We start from the raw sequence: 23,063 nt of genomic DNA, 5'->3' as shown, positions 1-23,063 counted from the left end.
TACTCCTCTTTACACAGGCTTGCTCAATTTGATTGTGTTTTAGATCCAGTTTTTTTGTTTTGTTTTGGTTTTTTTTGTATGCTGATGCCAGATATTGTGCTGGCAACTCTGTACTTGACAACAGAGATTCCAAAACATCTGTGTTTGATTGGCAATGAAAAGCTTCCCCTTTTCGATTCTCCCTGCTTGCCTGTGGATTGCCCTCATCTACAAGGATTCTGTATTTCACAGGAACTTGGTCAACATTCCATTTTTTAAAAAGGGATTTCACAATACCTTACACCGTATCGGAGGAGAGTCTTAGGCTATGTCTATACTAGCACTTTTGTGCCAGACGTGTGAAGAAAACACACCCCATGACCGACATAAGTTTCAGCAACAGACGCGCCAGCATGGACAGCGTTATGTCAGCAGGAGATGCTCTCCTGCCAATATAGCTACCACTGCTCACTGGGGGTGGTTTAATTATGCTGATGGGAGAGCTCTCTCCTGTTGGCATAGAGCGGCTACAGGAGAGAGCTTACAGTGGCACAGCTGCACCAGTACAGCTGTGCCGCTGTAAGGTCTCTAGGATCGACATAGCCTTAGATTCTTGAAATTGGCCACTCTCCCCTTCTTACTCATCCTACAACTTTTTTCTATCCCTCATCCTTCTGCAAGATGATCTTAGGATAGATCTTCTTCCCAAACTTCTCCTTTTGACAGATTATTAAAGATGGATAATTTACTAAATAGATATCATTCTAATTCCATATTGCTTTGACTCATTTCTGTCATTTGCTTCGTTTTACTGCAAATGCTGGAAGTATTTTGTTATGGCAAAGTATAAAGCTGATTTCTCTAAAGGAAAAATGCACGGATGGTAAAGGATGCTACCAGGAAAACTGGTTTGGTTTTAAGCAACACTGCTTAAGCTTTGTTCTCTTTTGCCTGTGTCAAATCTCAACTAAGAGAATTTTTGAGATTTTGAATTAGAACTCAATGTTTTTCAACCACATCCTTAAATCCTATTCCTTTGTGCCAAAAGCTACCAGTAATCTAGGATAATGGGATTTGACTTTTGAAACACATAACTGTGCTGCACAGCCAACAAAAAAGTATGTGATACTGTTCTTTTTATTCTTGGGGATAAAACCAACCCTCGTGCTTTTCAAATTCACATAATGTATTTCAAAGTCAAAGGAGGATATGGAAAGAATGCAATCATATTCCTTGCATTTTTATGTTTCTGCTTATAACCAAAATATAAATGTTTCTACTTATAACCAAGACAACAGAAAACCACATAGTTCCCCAAAATACAGATATCTCGAAGGACTCCACAGGAATAGAAGGAAATTTCAGTTCCTGTTCCAAGGTTCACACAATATAATATGGTTTATTTGTAGGACAGAAAGGTGCACTGTGTACTAACCCCTTTATTACAAAGAGATTTATAATGGGCTACGCTGAAAATTTGAGGGCAGATATGTAGACAGAAAAGTGATAGCAAATCATCAGAAAGAGGATACAATGTACATTATTTATTCCATAAAATTCGTGTTTCTCTTCCAAATGTAAGTATACAGCCCCAGTGACTGGTTATTTGTATCAGTACAGCATTATTTCTTCAGACAATACTAACACTATATTATCCACCACCACATTCAAGATTACCATCTAGATCTTATTAGTAGATTGAACTATGTGACTGTAAGTCACTATTGACTATTCTGTGATTTATAGGAAATATAATGAAGAGGTTTGTGGCATATTGGCAGTGCAGCATGTGGAAGTTTATACTTCCACTGTCCGTGCAGTTTGGTAGATAAAGTTTGGTGTTTGCAGTTCTGTCCATGTAGCATCCTTTATCAGACCTAAATCCACTTTAAAAAAAACCAAAGACCAACTTAGAACCCAGAAAATCAATCTGCAGATTGCATTTGCATTTACATCCTCACAGTAAATGTCTGTTTCAGAAATTTAAAATACACAGGCATATTAGCTTATTCAATAGATGAAGACTGGTTGACTAAAAGGACTTGAAATAGAAGACAGAGCTCTTAGCTTCTGGGTCACTGATGCAAATCTGCCCCCCGGCAGTAATGATTGAAAGTCATTCTTTGATGGTCATTTGGTAGCCTATGAGAAATAGGTCACTAGTTAAGTCCACTACCTACCAATGCATTTCCATCCACATCACAGAAAAACGCCATTGCATTTATCATATTTGTTGAGAAACTTATCAGAGTAACCAAGGAACCTGGTCAATCCTTTTGTCTCTAGAAAAGTTACCTCCTGAAAGGTGTTGAGGTAGAATGAGAAAAACTGCCCTACCCCTACTTTTTCTATGACTGTCCTCCTCCCTCTGGCATGGGTAATCACACTATATAACGGGATTTGAGCCATAAAGTCTGCACTGAAACCATCCATTTCTATCACTTACAATGAATCATCTTGTATAAAGGGAATAAATCTAAGGGTTATATGCTGGTGCACTAGCTTTATAAAAGTTTTGCTGAAAGAAAGTTGGCTAAGATGCATATGTGGTAATGTAAGCTATAATTTTTTAAACTCAGTGATGGCCATTTTACATTGTATTTCTCCAAAAGAGGTAACTCCATTGCAAAACCAATGGTCTGTAAATTTTCTTTAACAAAACAAGCCATTTTGTGACTGGAGCTCAAAATGTAGTTTAAAAACCCACTCATTTCCCTTTTTAAAACTGTCCAAATGTCCAAATTTCCCCTTGAATGTGCAGCTGGGGTTCTCCTAGAAATTAAAAGCAGATGGATCTAATCATATTTGAATTACAAAAAAAAAAAGAACAAATAGACAACCTTTCATTGAGAATTATAAACAAATATCTCAGAACAAATTATGACAGATGAGTTGAATGAATTAGAAGTGGAAATGCTGACAGATCTTCAGCTATAGACACATGAATAATATTTCTGTGTCGCCTAGAGTATCAGGTGCATAGTGATGAACATTTCTCTTGTGCTCCCTCATGTAACTTCTGTATCTTTTTGAAAGTGCTGATGCTCCAGAGGAATATCAACATTTAAAAGAATACCTGACTGAATGCACAGGGGCAATATCAGATTTCAACTGCAGAGGGATGAATAAAATAAGAAAACATGATTACAGTATAATTATTTAATAGATAATAAAACAATAATATTTATACTTAAACATTAATTAAATATCCATCTCAATAACCCTGTAAGGTGAGTAAATATTATAATAGGTATAGATAAGTGAACTGAGACAAAGGGAAGTTAAATGATTGTCCAAGGTCACACACAGTAATTGGCAATGTAGGAAATAGGCCTAAAAATGACAGTCTGGACCCATGTAAGTTAATGGCAAAGCTCCCATTTACTTCAGTGGGGCCATGATTTCACCCTAAGAGCCCTGAATCCCAATCCTGAGCTCTGTCCATTAAACAATATATTCATACTGGGGCAGAATATTTGTGAATATAATAATTACTAAAAATACCTAATAAAACGACAATAAATATCAAACTCCATAGGCCCCTAGGGGGGCACATTTTATAAAAAAGAGAACTGAGCTCCACCCACAACATTTTGCACCTAACATCCGTGCATAGAATTACCATGAGTGTATGTGTAAATGGCTAGATAGGTAGTTTAGTAGTCATTTTCCTTGCAAAATTTCCCAATTTCCAAGGAGTGTTGTTATAACAGTGCGCACAGATGCAGTCATGCGACTGCACATATCCCTTGGGCTTTTTATTTTTAAGGTCTAAAAGCAAAGTGTTCTGCCTTTCCCACACAACTATTTCTTACTCATGTTTTAATTCAATAACTCCAGCCTTACTCACTAGGAATAGTTATTACTGCAAACCAGAAAGGTAACATTTCATGGCTCATGCACAACTTGAGTTTGTTGATCTGTAGGGTATGCAGGCTGCAAGGCTCATTTCCCCCCCCCCCAGGCTATTGAGAAAAGGGTTGGGTTAAGGTGGCTTAAAAGGGAAAAGTTGAATTTTATCATTTCTGTGGGCTAGCTGGTGTTGTTGCTGCCAGTTCAGTCTGCAATTTTTATCATCTCCATTTCTTGAAAACTGTTAGTTCAGCCTGTACAGTGCCACCCACAATCCACCTCATCCTCATATGGGGTGGGTAGGTGCGACTGTAATGTAAAATAAATACATTTATGGCATGATTACCACTGTTACACCAGTTTTAGGGTATTTTACGTCCACTGAGAACCACGGAGTCACACCATCATCAAATTGAACCACATCGGGTAAATCAGGCCCATAATATATGAATACTATAAATGCAGAAAAGCAAATACATGTATTACAATATGTTACGGTCAGTCTACTTTTCTTTCTGTATCTAGTCACTGACTTTGAATAGGTGTGTCTGTTCAGGCTTCCTCAGTTTAAGTCTACAACCCAATCTCTTGGTTCCTAGGGCCAGCAAGGAATAGAGCACTGCAAACACAGAAACCTCGGCTAGAATTAGAGTTGCCATAATGAGGAGCTGTGACACTGGTGGATTTGAAGTTGAGATGAGAAATGAGGGTTTTCTCTGGGCATTCTCCAGACATTCTTTTTCCTCTTTCTCTGAAATTCCCCATCTTTGGAACTCTGGAACTATGTAGCTGCCAGTATCTCTTGTTCCTGCTCTCAGGTATTTCTTTTAATTTAAAAAGCTAAACTGGGAGGTATATCAATTTCTATTAAGCAAAAGTAAAAATTCCAGAGAAAAATCTTACTGCAAGTAATACGTTTCAGGCTGAAGAATCCCACACAACACCTCCTTTCACTTTCTGTTCTACCTTCCCCAGCATCCCAAAAAGATTTTGTGATTTTCGCAAAGGCAGATGAGGTTCAGAAACCAGGCAATTTGTTTAACCTAGTTTTAAATTTGGAGCCCCGATAGTTTCCAAAGTTTAATATTATGTTTAAAAAACATTACTGATAATTGCCATCTGAGCATTTGCTGATGCAATGGAAGAAATGGTCTAGGAAATATGAGCCACCTAGAAAGGGATGCAATGTCTGACAAACAAAAACCCTATAATTTCTAGGGTCCCACAATCATCTAAAATGATTGGAAAATCAAAGGTTTATGGCCCTTTTTTCCTTGCCATTCACGTTCTATCTCCTTCACTCCTCAGTTTCCATAGTAATAACTGTAGTAATACTTTATATAAATAGAATGATAAAGGTGATGGTGTCAATCCTATGATTTCTGTGATATTTAAACATGCGTGACATTTCTAAATGGTAACCACTGTCACTGGGCATTCTTCCTCTCCCTGACCCACACAGCTCACTACGTACTCTGCCAATATGGCTCCTTACTGGAGGAAATAGGGAGCTACATTTCTGACAGAATCCCAGTTAATTTTAGGGACATCTTCCATCTGCTTCTCTGGTGCTATGCTGAATGCTGCCCTCGTGTGCTCAGAACAACACCAAAAGCCCATGCTGTAAGCAAGGGGCAGCAAAATGAGAGTCAAAATGAAATGAACCAGGTAAAGCAATAAATTAATAATAGCATCTAGATGTTCAACTATGGTCAAGGAAATAGTTGGGAATCTCTATCAAACTTTAAATCCACATGGACTAGGAAGCTTATGGCCTGCTAAACTAACTCACGGAGTCATACCCAGTTGGCATAGTTTTCAGTGACATTTCATTAGTGAAGATGTATTTCCATTCCCCTCCCTAGCCCTTAATTTGCTGATTAAAAGGATTGCCGAAGATTCTGGCTTTTGTTGAAAGGTGTATGATATGATAGTCATTCCTGCTTCTCAATAAATATAATGCACATATTATTAGAATGCCATAGCAGAGTGGCAGATGATAGGCCCCTGCTGAAGGTTGCTAGAATCCTCTATGGAGTGATCCTAAATTCAGTGGTCTAGACTTTGTGTTCTACTGCATCTTTTTTATGCTGTTGGTTTAAGAGGATTCCCTGGGTAGTGCAGAATTATTGGACTGGTTCTTTACCACCACACTGCCATGCAGTTCCTAGAGGGGGAGGAATAGGGTCTGGCCAGGAAGAACTGCAATCTGGGTATTCTCATAGGTGGCTGCTACAAATTAAGAGAACTTAGAATGTAATTTTGTCACATTCAGAATTCTCATATTTGTTAGCAATGATTAACATCTAATTCTTAAATCATGATTTAAAATGTGTGACAATGTGTATGGGCAGCTCATTCAGCTTCTTTGAAATAACACACAATGTTGTGCAGACACTGCAGTTGTGAATTTTGGATGAATACTTACGTTTGACATCATTTTAAACCTGATCTATTATTAGAATACAAATGGTGTTGTCTTATTTTCCTCTTTCTGAGTTTTTTCAGTGTTGCCCCATCCCATATGAGTTCTGCACACCATAAAAATACTCCACAGTTATATAGCAGTTTACATGTTCAAGGGCCTATTCAAACATTAAGGGCTCTCTCCTGTTCCCAATGAAGTCAATGGTGACATTCAGTTGCCATAAATGGTGCATTGCTTTGCAGACCATAGCTTTGCTGCTGGGGAGGTGAGATGCAAAAAGGTACGTATCACTTGCAGCTCCTACTGGGCAAAAGCCTGTAGAAGTGGTCAGAAAATGGAAACCATCTGTTAAAGTTTTGATGTTTTTCACTGAAATTGGATTTTGCTCTCATAAGTAATATTATCCCCATTTTACAGATGAGGGAAACTGAGGGAGAGGTGAGGTGAGTTGCCCAAGGCCACACAGCAAGTCACTGGCTGAGCCTGGATTAGAATTTTGGCATTCCTGACTCCTAATGTTGTACTCACCCCCGGGAATGCACAGTCTCGGACTGCTTGTGGAACTTCAGTAGCATGTAAAGAAGTATGAAATGGGAAGCTCCTTAAATTAAGGTCTTAACTGTAAATACCTGCTCAGTTATGACATTCAGAGGAGATGATTATGCTTCTTAAAATTATTTTGTTGCATTCTGTTTCTTTCAACCTATAGGCACGGTATCACTGATGCTGCATTCTTTTATGATTTCAGTATCAACCTACATTGCTGATTGAACACTTGGAAGAGCAAGTAACCTTTCCAAAGCAATCTACTGTAATAGATAAAGCGCTGTAGTTTTGATACCCCTGAGAGAGGAAGGAAAAAGATGCTCTCTAACTTTTTGCTAGACCATGCATCTGCATTAGTTATAAAAAGAAGTTATTTGAGGTGGAAAAACAGGTAGACTCTAGTCATGCTGAGCATTGCCTAGCTTTTTGTAGTGACCAAGGATGCACTGCAAACCATCTGAACAATTTATCAGATCAATTTATCTGTGACCATGAGTGCCTGTAAAATAAATGTTCAAAACTCTATTTTTTGAGAGATCCTTGTCGTAAGCTAAAGACACCTGTTGACTTTCAGTGAAATAATAATTTTAAAAAGCCACCCATTTCTGAACCTGAGGTTCATTCAGTTGACTGGTATAAGTGCTGTTTACTCACCAGAAAAAGTGTATTGGATGGGGGGAGAAGGGGCGTGGCATTGCTCCTGCAAAGCATAAGGCAGCTCACGTATTATTCATTTAGTTAATCTTTTTCATTAACATAAAAAGAAGAAAACTGGAGACCTTGTAGCCAATAGCTACCTTTGTGAGCTCCTCCTGTCTGTCCCCCAACTGACAGACAGTGAGAGTAACTGTGCTGAAGGACGATGTTGGCATGCAGCCCCGCCAGCCAGCTCACTGAGCAGGCAGGCTGACCCACTTTCAAATACCAGCTTTCGCTGACCCTTTGAGTGAGAGGTTCTTCCAAGTTTTTGTTGTTTTTACCCTTTGATTTCTCATTTCTAAAGGAGCAAGCCCCTCCCCCCCTTTTATCTTCTGGCATTCACGGAAGAAAGACAGATTGTTTCTCATGCCTCACTTTGCCTTTGTCAATGTTAGAAAAAAATCTCTTTTCGGCCTTGTTATGAACATGCTTTGGAAGAAATATGGGTCTTGACATCAACAAAATTATGATACAATTCCACAAGGATCAGAGTAATTCATCTATGAAAAACCCATACTTTAACTGTTACTCTTGGCAGCAGTAAAGGATAATAGTGAAATATTATACTAAATATTGACACGTGCACTAGTAAAATACTGTCTCATTCTTGCCAGGAGCGGTGTGCAAACCCCGCTTTCAGCTCAGGTTTGGATGTTGTGATTTAATCTAACACTTTTGCTTCTCCTCTATCCAAAACCAACAGAGCTTTGAAGAGAGCTGGATTTTTATTGGAACCATTTACTTAGCCTAAGTTGCCAAAATAATTTAGTTAAAACTAGTGCTTTTATTTGGGTTAAAGTTGATCCTTAGCTCCATAGAGGTCAAGGCACTTAGTTTGCCTTGCTCCTTTTGAATTCCACTATGAAGTCTACTGCCGAGTTTAGCCAGGTGAAGTTGTATTTCCTGCCTCCCAGTCCCCATAATCAGCCTCGTCTACTTTCATAATTTTAGACACACAGGGTAGTAACTCTCTTTAACTCCTTTACCTCATAAGTATCTGCCACCACAATTCACATAGCACATGTATAGCTTCCAGTTGTTGGGGGGATAAACCAGACAAAGAATTGTTGTAACTATAAAGGCTCTGTTACTGCTGCTGTGTGTTAAGGCAACGCTTCATTAGCTAAAGAGAGTCAACTGCTCTTAGATACATTACAGAGTGGTACATAGTGCTATGATGTTATTGCCTTTCTTGGGAACAGGTGAAAAAATACAAAGGGATAGAATTCTGGAAATTAGATGATAACCAAAATGCTACATTTTACGCCACTTGAAGACCATAGGTTAAATTCTGTATAGTTTCAAGCACAATAAGATATCAACACACATTTCCTGCCAATACATTTTTAATACCAGGCTTTAACTCAGTGACAAGTACTACACTGACAACATCATTAAGTATCTTTCTGTGTGTTCTTGAATGTAGGTGTGTAATTTTCTCCATCTTTTATATATATCTATATATATCTATATATATATAGATATATATATTATATTATTTATACATATAATAAATGTGTCAAAACCAGAACCCTGAATGTGAAAACATTTTAATTTTGAGGACGTCTGCCACTGAATCCCCATTTTCAAAATTATCCTCTATCGTTTAGGTTCTGGTTTGTATCCAAAAATGAAAGAGGCCTTTTTTATGTTTCTAATTCAAGTGCAGTGGAAATGTCATGGGGCAGAAATATATTTTAAAGATGTTCTGTGGTGGATGTTCTGTGATCTGGAATAGGTTAAAGCTACGGCTGAGATTCCAGGCCAAATTTGAGTGAGAAATTGTGTGAAAATTTGATGGTTCTGATGCTTTGTGAACTGTTTTCAGGAGTTTTGGGCATAAAATGGCTTAAATCTCACAAGATATGCTTATCTTAAAAATTGGGTGAAATTCTCATGAGACTGGAACCAGAAATAGACCTTCTGGTTTTTGGATCCAACCCAGAAATAAAGCCAATAAAGGGTTGAGATAAAATATAAACAGAGTCTCTAACATCTCTAAACTATAAACAGAATCCCCTTTGGGGATGTAATTATATAGTACTGCTTGTCATTGACTATGATGGTCTGCTTATACATCTATTACAGCTGGTCAAAATCCGTAAAACATTTAGTGAGAATTTGCAAAAATGTCTGGATTTTTCAAAATTTTGAAAAATGTCTAAACTACAGCTGATTGAAAAATGGAATTTCTATCCCTTGAGAGAGTCTGATATTTGGAGATTTGTTTTCATCCCTAATTAGGGCAAAAAGCTGAAATATCAAAGCCTTGCTTGTGTCGAATGAAAAGTTAAAAAAAATGTCTATTCAGTAATGTCAAAACGTTCCATTTTGCCATTTTCAATCAAAGTCCCTTACATTCCTCATCTGAAATGTTTTGTTTCATGTCTGGTTGATATTAAACTCTGTGATCCTAACATCAAGCTAGATCATTTGAACACCTGTGCTTGGGGAAGACACAACCACCTGGTTAAGCTACTTTACTGCTTGTTTTGTGCTACTAATATAGCAAAAAGTAGGCAGAAGGGCTGGCCACTATAAAGTACTTTTTACTTTTCTAGTCATTTCAAATCTCGATCTTTAAAGGAAGAGAAGGAACTTGCCTTTTTTGTTAATAAAAAGGACCAAAAGGTGCACATACTGCAAGTGGCAGGCAAACCCTCTGAGATTATTTTCCTCTGCTTCACCTGTAAGGCCAGCTAAAGAGTTTACAGCGGTGCAGCTGTACTGATGCAGCTGCGCCACTGTAAGGTGTCTCAAGTAGCCACTCTGTGCTGACGGGAGAGAGCTCTCCTGTTGACATAATTAACCCACCCCTCAGGAGTGGTGGTAACTATGCTGGCAAGAGGAGCTCTCCCACCGGCACCGCACTGTTCACACCGGTGCTTATATCGGTGTAATTTATATCGCTCAGGGGGGTGGTTTAGTCACACCTAAGTTACACTGACATAAGTGGTAGTGTAGACATAGCCTAATGTCCAGTTTTGTTTTTGCCTGTCATGGTGAATAAGAAAGGAAGCTCTCACCCTTATAACCAGCAGCATTGGTTTTCCAGTCAATAGCATTCAGATGTCCTGCACGTGAAGTCCTGACAATAATATGCTGTACGTCTCTCCAGGTCAGAGATGGACTAAGGAAAAGGGCAAAGATAAAGCAAAAATCAGAGTTATCTTACCAAAAAAGAAAAAAAAAAGTCACCCAAGTAAAAAACCAAAAACGCAAACAAACAAAGACCAGTGTTCAAAGCAACAGGGCCTAGCTTTACAGGATTAATGTATCAAATTATTTCTACCTTTGCCATCCTTTTTCGATCAAGAGAGATGCATTAATTGATAGGCAGCCAGTAAAATATACACAGACAGTATTCCACACATGTGAAACTTAGAAGGAAGGACAAAAAAGTGTATTTGACCTAGAGATGATAATATGACAACCAAGTGCTTCACATTGCATCTGTACTTGGTTGCCTACCTTAAACATGCACAAGAGAAGAAAAGCATAACAGACCACAAGATGTTTCACTGGAAAACTTACTATATCACAGTCATTAGGACCCCAGTCTGGCATGCCTTTCACACTGTAACTTCTACTGTAGCTATTATGGAAGCCTGAGTCTATGTTGTCATTGATTTTCTCATTCCCACCCAGATTCACTTTTGGTAATCAGGCAGAAATCAATCTTGTATTTTTATGTATGCGAAATTCCTAGCAATGAATTTGAGTAGTTATTAGCTGTGACCAAGTGGGAATTTTCTGTAATATTTTTATTAGTCCGGTGTGTGCCTCAGTTTTCCTCTGTACTTTGCATTGCTATCCTGTGGGTGCAAAAAAGTGCTCTGGGGGGCAGAGCAGGAGACATGAGGTGTTGTCATGTGACAGTCTGGGCTGGAATGAATGAGTCATTAAAGGCCTGGCTGAAACCGACTATCAATGGAGGATCCACAAAGACATTGAGAGCCCTAAAGACTGAACAACTGATGCTTATCCAGGGGAATCTCTGGCAGGCAGAACATGTGAACTCCATGCGGGTTGGGTGGAGATAAGAGTTGGCTGTTGGAGAGACACAGCAGTTCTCACCTGGGACTGACCGAGAGTCAGAACTAGAAATGGATTCCATAGCAGCATGGCTGATTGCACTAGCTTCATCAGTAGGGACTCTATCTTAATTTTTGCTTCTCTGTGCTAACCTAAGGGTTTCTGATGTTATGTTATAGCTAACTAATAAATCCTACTTTGTTTTGAAAAGGCTGCCTAGTGTCACTGCAAATAATTGCTGAGGTGCATTGGTCCCTGAAGAGTATAAAAGTCTCTGACCAGGAGTCTTTCTTAGTTGGACTCGCTGGACAGAGCTCACAGTGTGAAATGGGAGTGCAAGAACCCGAAGGAGCAGTCCTGGAGGCATTGAGGCCATAGGGGGGTTTGGTATACTGAAGAGGCATCTCAAGGGACTGTTTAAAAGCTGGGAAGTAGCACTGATCCTGTGGATCTGTGACAATGGGCAAGCGACTGATAACATATATGTGAGTTTCTACAATATGTACATAATGATTCCATCCCAAGGATGACAAAAGAGGATCCCATCTGGGTCTCCACAGTGGAATGAACTACCCATTCTTTTCTCTCAGGAACAGAGGAAATCTGTAGAGAATGTAGCCTTCCTGATGCCCTTTGTTTTACAGACATATATTCTCAGGAGGACTTCCTTTCTAAAATCATAGTGTAAAAGGACATGGTTTATGGTGGTTTTCATTTGCAATTTTCTCATTTGTTCTGTTATTAATGAGGCAGGGAATATGACTGTTCTTCCAACAATGCCATTAATAGTGAGAATGATAAATGAACTGCAGAATGAGCAACTATAATATGGCTTCACAAAAATCAAATTAAAAAAAAAAAAAAAAAAGAGGAAATAGGGATTTGAGCTCACACCATTACCCAGCAAACATGATCCTCTCAATAGCCCTGTTCCTGCTTCCATTGAAATCAGTGGTAAAACTGTCATTGAATTTGATGGTGCCAGATCAGGTCCAAGTAGTTAGGGCACTAAGCTGGGACTTAGGAGATGCAGGTTCAATTTCCTGGTCCAGCATAAATTTCCTGTGTGACCCTAGACAAGCCACTTAGTCTCTCTGTGCCTCAGTTCCCCATCTGAAAGTTGGGAATAATGCTTCCCTATCACATAGGGATGTTGTGAAGATAAATACATTAAAGATTGTGAGGTACTCAGGTTCCCTGGTAACAGACTGATTCTGCAGTTTTTCCATGCATGAAATGCCTACTAAAATCAATGAGAGATTTCTATGTGGAACATCTGCAGGATAACAGAAACCATCCAAGCAGGTTGATTTTCTATGAGCCCTTCCTGACACAGGAAGTCAGAAAAGAAACTCACCAGTCTGTGAGTTTCATGTGCACAACTCAATGCAGTGTTTCTTATTTTTCTAATCTATCCTCACATCTGCCAGGTTTTTTTTTCTCCTAAATTTAACCCTTTGAAATGCTTGCTTTGTGGATGCTGTAACATACCTAAATGAAAAAGTAGTATCTTATTTATCTTGTGGTGTAAGTAGCTGAAATCAAGCAGGTCTATGGAACTTCCTACATATAACTCTGTCTGAAGAAATTAGCATTTTCTTTTCTTGCTGAGTTGCATAAGACAGGATTTCTGAGCTGTATGCAAGATGACAAATTTTAGCTTCAGGAAATTGGAACTCAAAAGGGAAGCAGCAGATATGCAGAAATTACTACAAACATCCAAGCCTTCTATGTAAAACCTGCCTCTATCTCACACAGGGCAAAGACAGAAATAGTCTGATGGAAATTAACAGGTTTGTGATCAAAGGGATTTCATCTGTCTGAATGCGATTAAAGGAAGGAAATGAAAACCAATTACATAAATCACAATTCCATATAATGGGAATATACCTGGGAATTGAAGGAAACACACTCAAAAGTACTAGACTGTGCACATATGTGTGCGTGTTTGTAGCCTCCAGTGACCATACAATCTAAATGGATGAAACAAGGCCATAGTCAAGAGGTTTTTATATATATTAACCAAGTAGGAATTGTCTAAAATATGTCTGATATACTGTAACTAGACTATGAATGGCAACTCAAAGTAAGGAGTGGAACCATTTAACTATATACTATTTCCCTCTATTTTTTCCCCATATTTTCTTTCGTTGATTTTCTTTTGTTGATTTTTGGGTGCTGTCACTGCTATTTTACTTTTGGTTGGGCTCCTGTTCCTTTGCATCACTAGATCCTTTACATCCCACTAGACTGTGTGAGACCAATGTCAATTAGGCACTGATGTGACCTAGCATCAAGATCCCTTTTTAGCTACCAATGGAGCATCAAAGGAGGTGTTGTGTATTTTTGTGAAGCCAACAGAGAGTCCTGTTTGCACTGGCGTCCTGAAGATGTTGATGTATGCAGACTAGTTGGAACATACCGTCTGAAGAAGCAAGATCATTTGCGTTGAAATCTCTTTCGGTTTTCAGAACTTGTTGCAAGTCCCTCCTAGCTGAATCAGTTTAATCGTAACCATTCCATTTTTCTTGTGTGCATATGAGGTACTGCAGCCATTTACGGTTAAATTATTGCATTATTTTTAAGGTGCGCTGGTGTCTTTTGGTGATGGACTTTCAAAAATATTAATATAAATATAAAATAACTTGTTTTCCATGATGGGGTCTCTTTTCAAGTAATACAATTGGACTGGTATGATAGTAAGTATCTATCCAGCTGAGAGCTGGTAAAAAACTGCAAAAAGTGAATGTCATGGGATGTAATGGGCACTAAAGGCTTGTAAGATATGGTATGCTTGGATAGGCACGTAACATGCTTCAGAAAGGAATCAATAAAATTTTATACCAGATCAGGAATTTCACTAGGAGCTCATGTAAAGTCTTAGGAAAACATGTAGCATTGGCTCAAGCCTCGAAGAGTACAACTGAGAATCCCAAGAGCTGCATTCTTTAATAGGTGAAGTCTGAACAATCTGTGATTCCACAAAGCAAGGCATTATAGTTGTCAAAATACTGGGAAGAAAAGGCACTAAAATATTCACATCAGTTTGGAAAGACGAGATTCAACACTGGCTACATACAACTAATTAAAAACAAATCAGGGGATCCAGTACAGTCTCCCCCTCAATGAGCACTGAACTCTCATTAGTGGAAATTATACAGTGTGTCAAGATGAGAACACAACACACAGCCAAGGTTTAATGTAAACCCTCCAAAAACTTCCAGGTTGTAGAACCATGAAAAGCGAGTTACCCAGAGGGTGGTTCTGTTTTAATGTTCTGGGTAAGAGTCCACTGTTGTATTTGCCAGCTACATCACAACATCAAAACCAAACCCAAACAACAATTTCTCAAACTGAAAACCTATAACTAAATGTCAGGTACCCAGTAAACAAATATGTATAAGCTCAATCTCTCTCTCATAGTGCCTGCTTACCAGTTTTCTTACTGCAAGAGTCATTGAAGTATTACATTTTTTTTATTTATGTTGTCTTCTCAAACAAAGACAAGCTTTTGGTGTATTATATCAAGGCAGCAGAGAGATATAACAGCATAAGAACCGCATTTCAGCTGATTTCTGCAGCCTCCGATAAGACCTTCACTGTACCATTGAACTGAACTATTGCCAGATTAAAACTTCTCTCTACAGCAGACACATCATTTGAAACCAAATAGGACTGCAATTGTTTGCCCACAATTTTTGTCAGAAACTTTGACAAAAAATAAGAGATTGGAAAGGAGTCGAACTAGCAGTTCATTTGCAGAAAAAATTGTTTTGTTTTGTTTTCATTTCAAACTATAGAGTCTTAGCAGCCAATTTTAAAGCACCTGGAACAATCACAGAAGCAGTCAAGTATTTGTAAAACATGTCAAAATTGGACCCTACGTGAATAAACAGTTGTTTGCTAGCCATAGATCCAGACAAGATGTCACTGATGTTAACTGATTTACCACTTGATTAATCTCAGAAGAGTTAAAGGGAAAAACATCTTGATATGAAAGAATGCATTAATAGAGCAATACTAACACTGCTATACAATGGGGTCAATTTCAAAACCAAGACAATTTCCTTCCAAGAACAAAATCCTTGAATGTCTCATCTGAAATTGCCTGGGGATTATGCATACCAGACAATAGTCAAAATCACAGCAGAATGAGCAGAAGCAAGAACAATTAGATAAAAACTGTATGAGCAGCAGCCAATAAATAATGAAGGTCAAGTCCTCAGCTCTCCAGTAATACTCCAAGTACGGCCCTCTTCTTTCAACCTTTTCAAAATCTTTACAAAACAAGGTAAACGTGAAAATATGAAAATGGAACACTTGTACAATAATGGTGTACAAAATCAGTAATATTAATTTGAGGTTAAACTGCATCCTTGACCAAGAATGGACAGGATTATCCAAACTGGTTAGAAATGAGAAGCAATCATTTCAGGTCAAATTGTGATCCCTTTACTCACTGAGTAGTGCCTTACTCCACAAGTGGTCCTTTTAAAGACAATGAATATAATCCTGGAGTGGGTGTTATTCATCATGAATACAGGGATCAAAATCTGGCCTTGTGTAAAAATAAAGAACAAAAATAATGATTCAAAAGAAACAAAAAAATGATCAGTAAAAGCAAACTAGAGGAAAATTCATTCTGTATGAAGATGTATGACACAACCAGGAGCAAACTGAAAGGGATCAGAGTGCAAATTAAGTTTTCCTTCATAGCAAAATGAAAAAAACAATAAAAATTAACAATAGTTACTACATTGTTATAATAACACTAGTTAGGTGCAGGTCAATCTGAAAAGAAATGTTTTGCTAAAATGTCCGAAGTGTCTGTGATTCTAGGTGAAGAAAGGATACAGAAAACTGATCTCCATGCAAGCAGAAGTAAAACATATTACCATAGGATTTACAAAAGAAATATTGCCATGCAGTCTTAAGAGGTCAATGAGTCATCTTTGCAAATCCTGGCTATGACTAGATGGGCTTTGATTGTGACTGCTATATTTCAACAGAATAAGTAGTATTTTCAGATAACTCATCTTCTCTGGAATTCTGTGTTACATAGTATTTACTAGCAGATCACGCACAAGGTCTAATGAATTTTGAAATGCAACTCATATTCCAACAACAGCATTTTACGCATTCTGATGTCCACGTGACTCTACCCCAAGAGATTATTCAACAAATTTATAAACAAAGCAAAACACACAGCTGCTTGGCTTAGCCACAAGTTTCTTGTAACTCATATACTAGTCAAACTTTTCCAGTCTTTTCTGTCCTAAGACAAATACAATTCCAACGATTCATCCAAAATTCATATTCACATTTACTGAATGATGAATGCATTTTTATGACTAGTCTATCGATAACTGTCACTCACTGCAAAGAAAATTAACAAGCTACTTTTAACTCTCACATAGCTTCAAACAGTTTTACCCTGGTAGCCAGGGCTGTTGGTACAGCTGGTAATGGAAGGCACCGTCCCTTAATTCTTCCTCACTATTCTCTCCCAGTGTATGTGCTGCAACAGGACACTACCTCCATGCTTAGCAAACCTCGGGCTTTCTTGTTGACACTCACTCATGTTGAGTGAGGCTACTGACATTTGCCTGGGGAAGGGGAAAGATTTGAATTTAATTAGAAATGGGCAATAACAATTAAGCACAAACCTGGGTAAAGCGCTATTCAACGCTGTCTAATTTGGGACGCACTCAAACTGCTCTGGCAGGTACATGAGGAGTCTGCTGTTGTCATATGCTTAGGTAATAGTTATGCAGCTAGTCATATCAAAACAGATTTTGGACCAACCAAATAGGGATGAGAAGTAAAGTGTGTGATTATTAAACACAGGTGCCTTTCACAAGGGTAACAGTTTCTGCCTCAGTGTCTTGGCTAAATCCCAAACTGGATAATTAACTACCTTCTGCCTACCTAAATTCCCATGATACTAAGTGTCTACTTTTGTGCACTCAGCACATTTCAAAATATTATTAAATTAACATCTACGTATTCATTCTTTTTTTTTAGATTTATAAAGTGGACTCAATTACCTGCCTTAAGTTGCATATGTATTTTTAAATATGGCACATTTTCTCTTAAAGGAAGAAAAAAACAGTCATCCCAAAGTAAATGTGCTAAATCAATGATTCATTACTAATCATTCACACACATGTGATCAACAGACCACCACTTAGAAATGCAGTGTAATAGTAGCCGTGTCAGTCCCAGCATATTACACAGAGAAGATGGGTGAGGTAATATCTTTTATTGAACCAACTTTCTATTGGTGAGAGACAAATTTTCAAGCCACAGAGAGATCTTCTTTAGAAGATCACTACAACAGGTATACTGCAGCAGTAGAGAAAAAAACAGCAGGTTAACTCCGCCTGATTTCAGATGCTTTTTCTAGATAATGTAGCTACAGCTTCTCAAATTATAGAGGGAGAAAACATAGGCACTGGCTTGTTAATAGTGAAACATGCAGATTTCACCTTGGAAGTATACAGATTATTTTTTCTTAAGTACCTCCTCCCAAGCAAATGTCAAAGACATTATTTTTATTTGTTTTTCCTAAGAACATGACACAATGCCCAAAAAAGGAATCTGATGGTTAAACAAACTCTCTCTCCTCACTCTGATTCATGCAAATCCTGAATTCAAACACTTCATCAACCAGAAAGGTCTTTTGATCTGGCAGTAGAATGCTGTTAAGCAACTTTAACATTTTATATTTAGAGATAAGCTTTCACGTATGCTGAATTAATAGAATATTACAATTTGTCCTCTAGGTGCTGGTTTACACTTAGAAAAAATTGTCATTGCAATGAATGTAAAAGAATGGAAAACTATTAAGCACCCAATTACAGAGCTGGAGCAGGATATTAACTCCACTAGGAACTGACATGTAAAAGAAAGCAACTACCTGCACGCTCCAAGATAAAAAAAGGACATGAAAGATCAAATATTTTGTGTCTTTATGAGTCCATGCCCTAAATGTAGAAATGCCTCATGGAGACTGGCCTTGTGTGTGTATGCTATTCTTTGTTGTTTCAATGCAACAGGCTTGTATCTATGTTTCTGAGTTATGGTCCCATGTTCTACCAAATGAGCATTTGAAAAACCTATTAGCAGCTCAATTAGTTTCCCTTGGTCACATGATCATGCCATTTGATACAAAAACACTGGACAGAAATTGTAATTCACAAGAAATTTTTGTAAATATCACAGACTATAATGCAGTATTGAATTCATCAGCTCCCAAAAACATTCCCCATGATTGGAGTCCAATTGAAAAGATCAGCAGAGAATTCCCCACTAGAGTAATGCTGGGGAAAGTGGCAGAGCTGAGTCCTGTAACAACTGCCCCATCCATCTGTCCATAGGGAGTGCGCTAGGGGAAGGAGACAGCAGGCTTGGACAGGCCAGGACCATGGTGGGATGGAACAAAGCTCCAGTACTTCAAATCTCCACTGGTTTAAGGCCTCTTAGAATCCTTAAACCAGTGGCATAAGTTAGAGCAGCCTCTTGGGTGCTCTAACTAATGTCAAAGTCAGGCTGATGCTGAATCAGGGAGCTATATGCCTCCCTGGACTGAATACAACTTGGCTGCTGTGGAAAATTCAGCACCTAGGTTCTAAACACTTCCAGAGCTTCAATAGATGTGGTAGATCCACAATTTTTCCAGTAGGCAGTGCCTTATCATTGAACAAAACAACACATTCTTTCAAACATATTCAAAAAGTGCTCTGAAAAAAGCGCTCTGATTACTGGGCAGCTCATGGTATGGAGAACATAATTAACCTTGAAAACTCCTTTCCCACTAATCTTTTGAAAAATCTAATATAAATATGATGGTTGTTAGCACAGGCATCAATATGAAATTTAAAGCTAAATCTGCAACCCCCAACCTTCATCTGCCAATCCCCATAAAACCTTTGCATCACACCACGCCATCATGTATTCTCTGTATGCCACATATTTTACAAAATAAAAGTATTTTAGAAATATTTGAGAGTTTTAAATATTGTTATTAGTAATGTTTTTCATTTCCTATCCCCAAAAAGAATCAGAGGCAGAGGAAAATTATAACTAATACATCCTAATATTATAACATTCATAAACACATTACAATTATTTAAAATAGCTGTTTCATACAAAACAACGTCAAGATATTAACTTTGAATATATTACGATCTTCTTTGGCTACCAAAAAAAGCTTTATCCCTTTATAAGGGTATTCCTGGCCTTTTAATGGTGTAAAGTTCCTATTTCTAGCTCTCATGAAAAAAGGATTAGATAATAAATCTATCACTGTTGGAGGACTGAATGTCTTGGGTTTCAAGCCAGGTTAATTTTGGGAGAGAAATTCCAGTTTTGGGAGAAAATAGGAACATTTCTGTTGCCAGTTGTTTGTTTGGTTTCTTTTAATGCCAGTAGTGTGACGCCTATCTGAGGTTCAGTTATATGTAATCCTACTGGAGAAATATTAGTGGGCAGAGTGCAGGCGAGGTGGTAAAAATGCATCTTAAGCATATTTTATTAAATAGGTCTGCATTTTATCATATTAATAGCAATATAAAATATTTTATATCTATATTGATACAGATACCCTTAGCCCATATCCAGTTCTGGAAAGGAAATGAAGAATTCTTTACCTACCAAAACTGCCAGGGAATTTAGGAATGCAAATTATAATTATCTCAACTGGAATTTGGCCAGTATTTAGGGATTATCAGGGGATATTTAAAGACCAAAATTAGTTACGGTCTTGCTTTTTTCATTTTATCCACATACAGCAGCAGCACATTGTTCCATCACTACACCGAAGACTTCAGTACAATATTTTATGTCTGCAGTGTCAGTCACAATAGCAGCTATTTATGTAGAAAAAGAGTATAACCTACTGAACTATCAGCAGCACCCAGTATCTTAGATGATCAGATTGGTATGGCTGCAAGTATTGTGTGTCTGCTACTATACTTTGTAAATTTCAATTATAACAATGATGTGTTTGAAAACATACATAAAACGCCATGAGAAGAGATACAATTAGAATGATAGGGAACAGCAATTAATTAAAAAGTAATTATAAAAAGCTCCAGCAATATAACATTTTTGCACACATAAATGTAATTTTATCTGTGTATGCTGGCTGTTTAAAAACTGTCAGTATTTTACAACTGAGATTAAAAAGTGATTGAAAGAATGGTTTTTGAAATAACAGTATTACATTAACTTTTCAAAGTAGTTTTTGTCACTAAGCACTGCATTAAGAAAACCTAATTATAATGACTCAAGGGCTGCCCTACTTAAGATTGTATCAGCTTTTCAATTACAATCTCTTATTTTCATGGCTATGTAACTCAGAAGGAAAAAGTGTGTTGTGGGTTGAATCTTAGGTCACGGATTCAACCCTAAAAAGCTACATGTTTACAAAATGACAACCAAAACCTGTTTGCTGTTACAAATTACATACTACGAAAGTATAATACAATTTGAGTACCAGGCACACATTTTTTATTCCCCACAGTGCCTGGTCCTTTGAGGTTCTGAATTCCCTCATCCTTTATCAATCTCAATGGGAGTTGAATCAGTGTTCTCTGAACATCATAGGATCAATCTCTTATAACTTAAAAACAACCGATTTTAAACAGGATTTTGCAGATCATTAGTTTGTGTACATTATGCATACAGACCAGTCCATTCTGACAAAATACACAATAATGAAAAAGTTCTGAAATATGAATTTACATGATAAACTCCCAATGGCTTTTTTCTGGTCAAGTATGCACAATAAAATATGTTCTAGTTATGAAGTGAAAAATACTGCAGTTGAGGAAAACTCTTGTAACATTAATGAGAATTTTGCTCAAATAAGGGTTAAAAGATGTGGTCCATAGTCATGTAATCTATATTTTAAAAACCTTTGAGTAGATAGAAACCTGATAGAAATCTTGGATTTATTGTTTCATCGCACATGATACTGGTGAGAATTTTTATTTTTCACACCATGTTAACTTTTGCTCATGCTGGCACTCTGTCCTCAATACCATCATCCCTACGAGTTAAGGTAGTGAAAGGGATTCGGGTCCATGCACAGTGCCACATACAATGGCCTAAATCAGTGATACTCAGACCTCAGTGGTTCACGAGCCAAATTAGTAATCAGCATTATGCAAAAGAGCCACAGTAGTATGAATTCATTGTTTCATTTACTATGGTACTATATATTCATATTTAAACAGTATGACTGGGAATATTTAGTGTAAAATATATAATTCCCACAGCAAAATGACTGACCAAGTATTATTATTTTATCAACTACAATTGGTTAATAACACAGTAAAAGCATCCTGATTGGTTAATTTAGATGGGTTAATAATTAAATTACATAGTGTTTTAATATCATGTGCTGCAAAGAGCCGCAGGAGATACATTAAAGAGCCACTTGTGACTCGCGAGATTCAATCTGAGTATCACTGGCCTAAATACTAGACTCAAGCTCAAGCAACACTTTGAAGGTTTCCCAAGCCAGTCAATGGGAGCGATCCATGTTCAGCACCATTGCAAAGTACATCGCAGCTTTAGGCACCCAAATTTGAACTTTTTTGCCCTCATCTCTCTCTCTTTCAGTTTTCCCATGTGTAAAATTAGACTGGTGTGTGTGTGATAATATTGTGAATTTTCACCAGTTAGTGGTGAAAGATGTCATGTAAACAAACTATATTTATTTATGCATTATTATTAATGTTTTCAGAATATAGATCAAATCTTACTTTGCTTCCAGTGCCAATGCAATGATGCCTGCAGCCATAGGTGCAGAGGCTGAGGTTCCAGTATGACTGTCTGTACAACGTTGCCTCAGGTCTGTGGTGATCTGGAACAAATTGAATGTGTGAAATTTAGAACACAGCTGCAGAAATCTGAACAGGTTTCCATTGCTCAAGTGAGTCACATGCAGGTGAATGGAATTTTCTTCTTTAATTGGGATAAAAAAGGCTTCTGAATACATTGATTTGAAACTCTCCGATTCCATTGACAGCTAGAAGATATTTATGAATTTGGAGAAGTGTTCACTCTATCCTACAGCACTGACCATGTACGTTAGTCTCAATTTGTTATGGCAGGACCAACAAAAGATGTGAAAATTAGAAAAAACACACATACCAAAAGTGGGTTAAAACTCCACCATAATATTACTTTGCATTTATTACTTTCTATCCAAGAACCTTTACAAATATTAATGAATTAAATCTCTCAACACTTTTGTGATGAAGGTAAGTACCATTATCCCCAATTTACAGATAAGAAAACTGAGGTGTGGAGGGGTTAACAAATTTGTGCAAGGTCACGAGAGGGAGTGTGTGGCAGAACTAAGAACAGAATACACATCTGCTGACTCCAAGTGCTGTGTTTTAACCACAACACCATGCTTCCTCCCTTAAGCAATAATTCAGCTGAAAATAACCCCTAGTTGTCACCTACCACCTCTTACTGGAACCCATAGGAGGTATCATCAAACAACTAC

At 37.7% G+C, this 23,063-nt stretch overlaps 1 protein-coding gene across 5 annotated transcripts in view; it reads right to left on the bottom strand.

The window, feature by feature from the left end:
• PCSK5 (proprotein convertase subtilisin/kexin type 5) overlaps nt 1–23,063 on the bottom strand; it is a 287,773-nt gene that overhangs the window by 116,141 nt on the left and 148,569 nt on the right. For 4 of the 5 annotated variants that reach the window (XM_067569064.1, XM_067569066.1, XM_067569067.1 and 1 more), the window contains exons 9-10: nt 22,312–22,412; nt 10,531–10,634 (exon numbers count right to left, since the gene is read on the bottom strand). In XM_067569064.1, coding sequence (XP_067425165.1) covers nt 10,531–10,634; nt 22,312–22,412 — 205 coding nt within the window. Of the gene's footprint in view, nt 1–1,832; nt 2,122–10,530; nt 10,635–22,311; nt 22,413–23,063 lie in introns of those variants that run through there. The other variant, XM_067569068.1, reaches the window with a different exon arrangement.

This window comes from Emydura macquarii, unplaced genomic scaffold (genome assembly GCF_026122565.2).
Source record: "Emydura macquarii macquarii isolate MOO-44397 ecotype Brisbane River unplaced genomic scaffold, CSIRO-AGI_Emac_v2 contig_2897, whole genome shotgun sequence".
Taxonomy (NCBI): domain Eukaryota; kingdom Metazoa; phylum Chordata; order Testudines; family Chelidae; genus Emydura; species Emydura macquarii.
The sequence above is the reverse complement of the archived record's forward strand: the minus strand, read 5'-3'. Positions and strand labels throughout refer to the sequence as shown.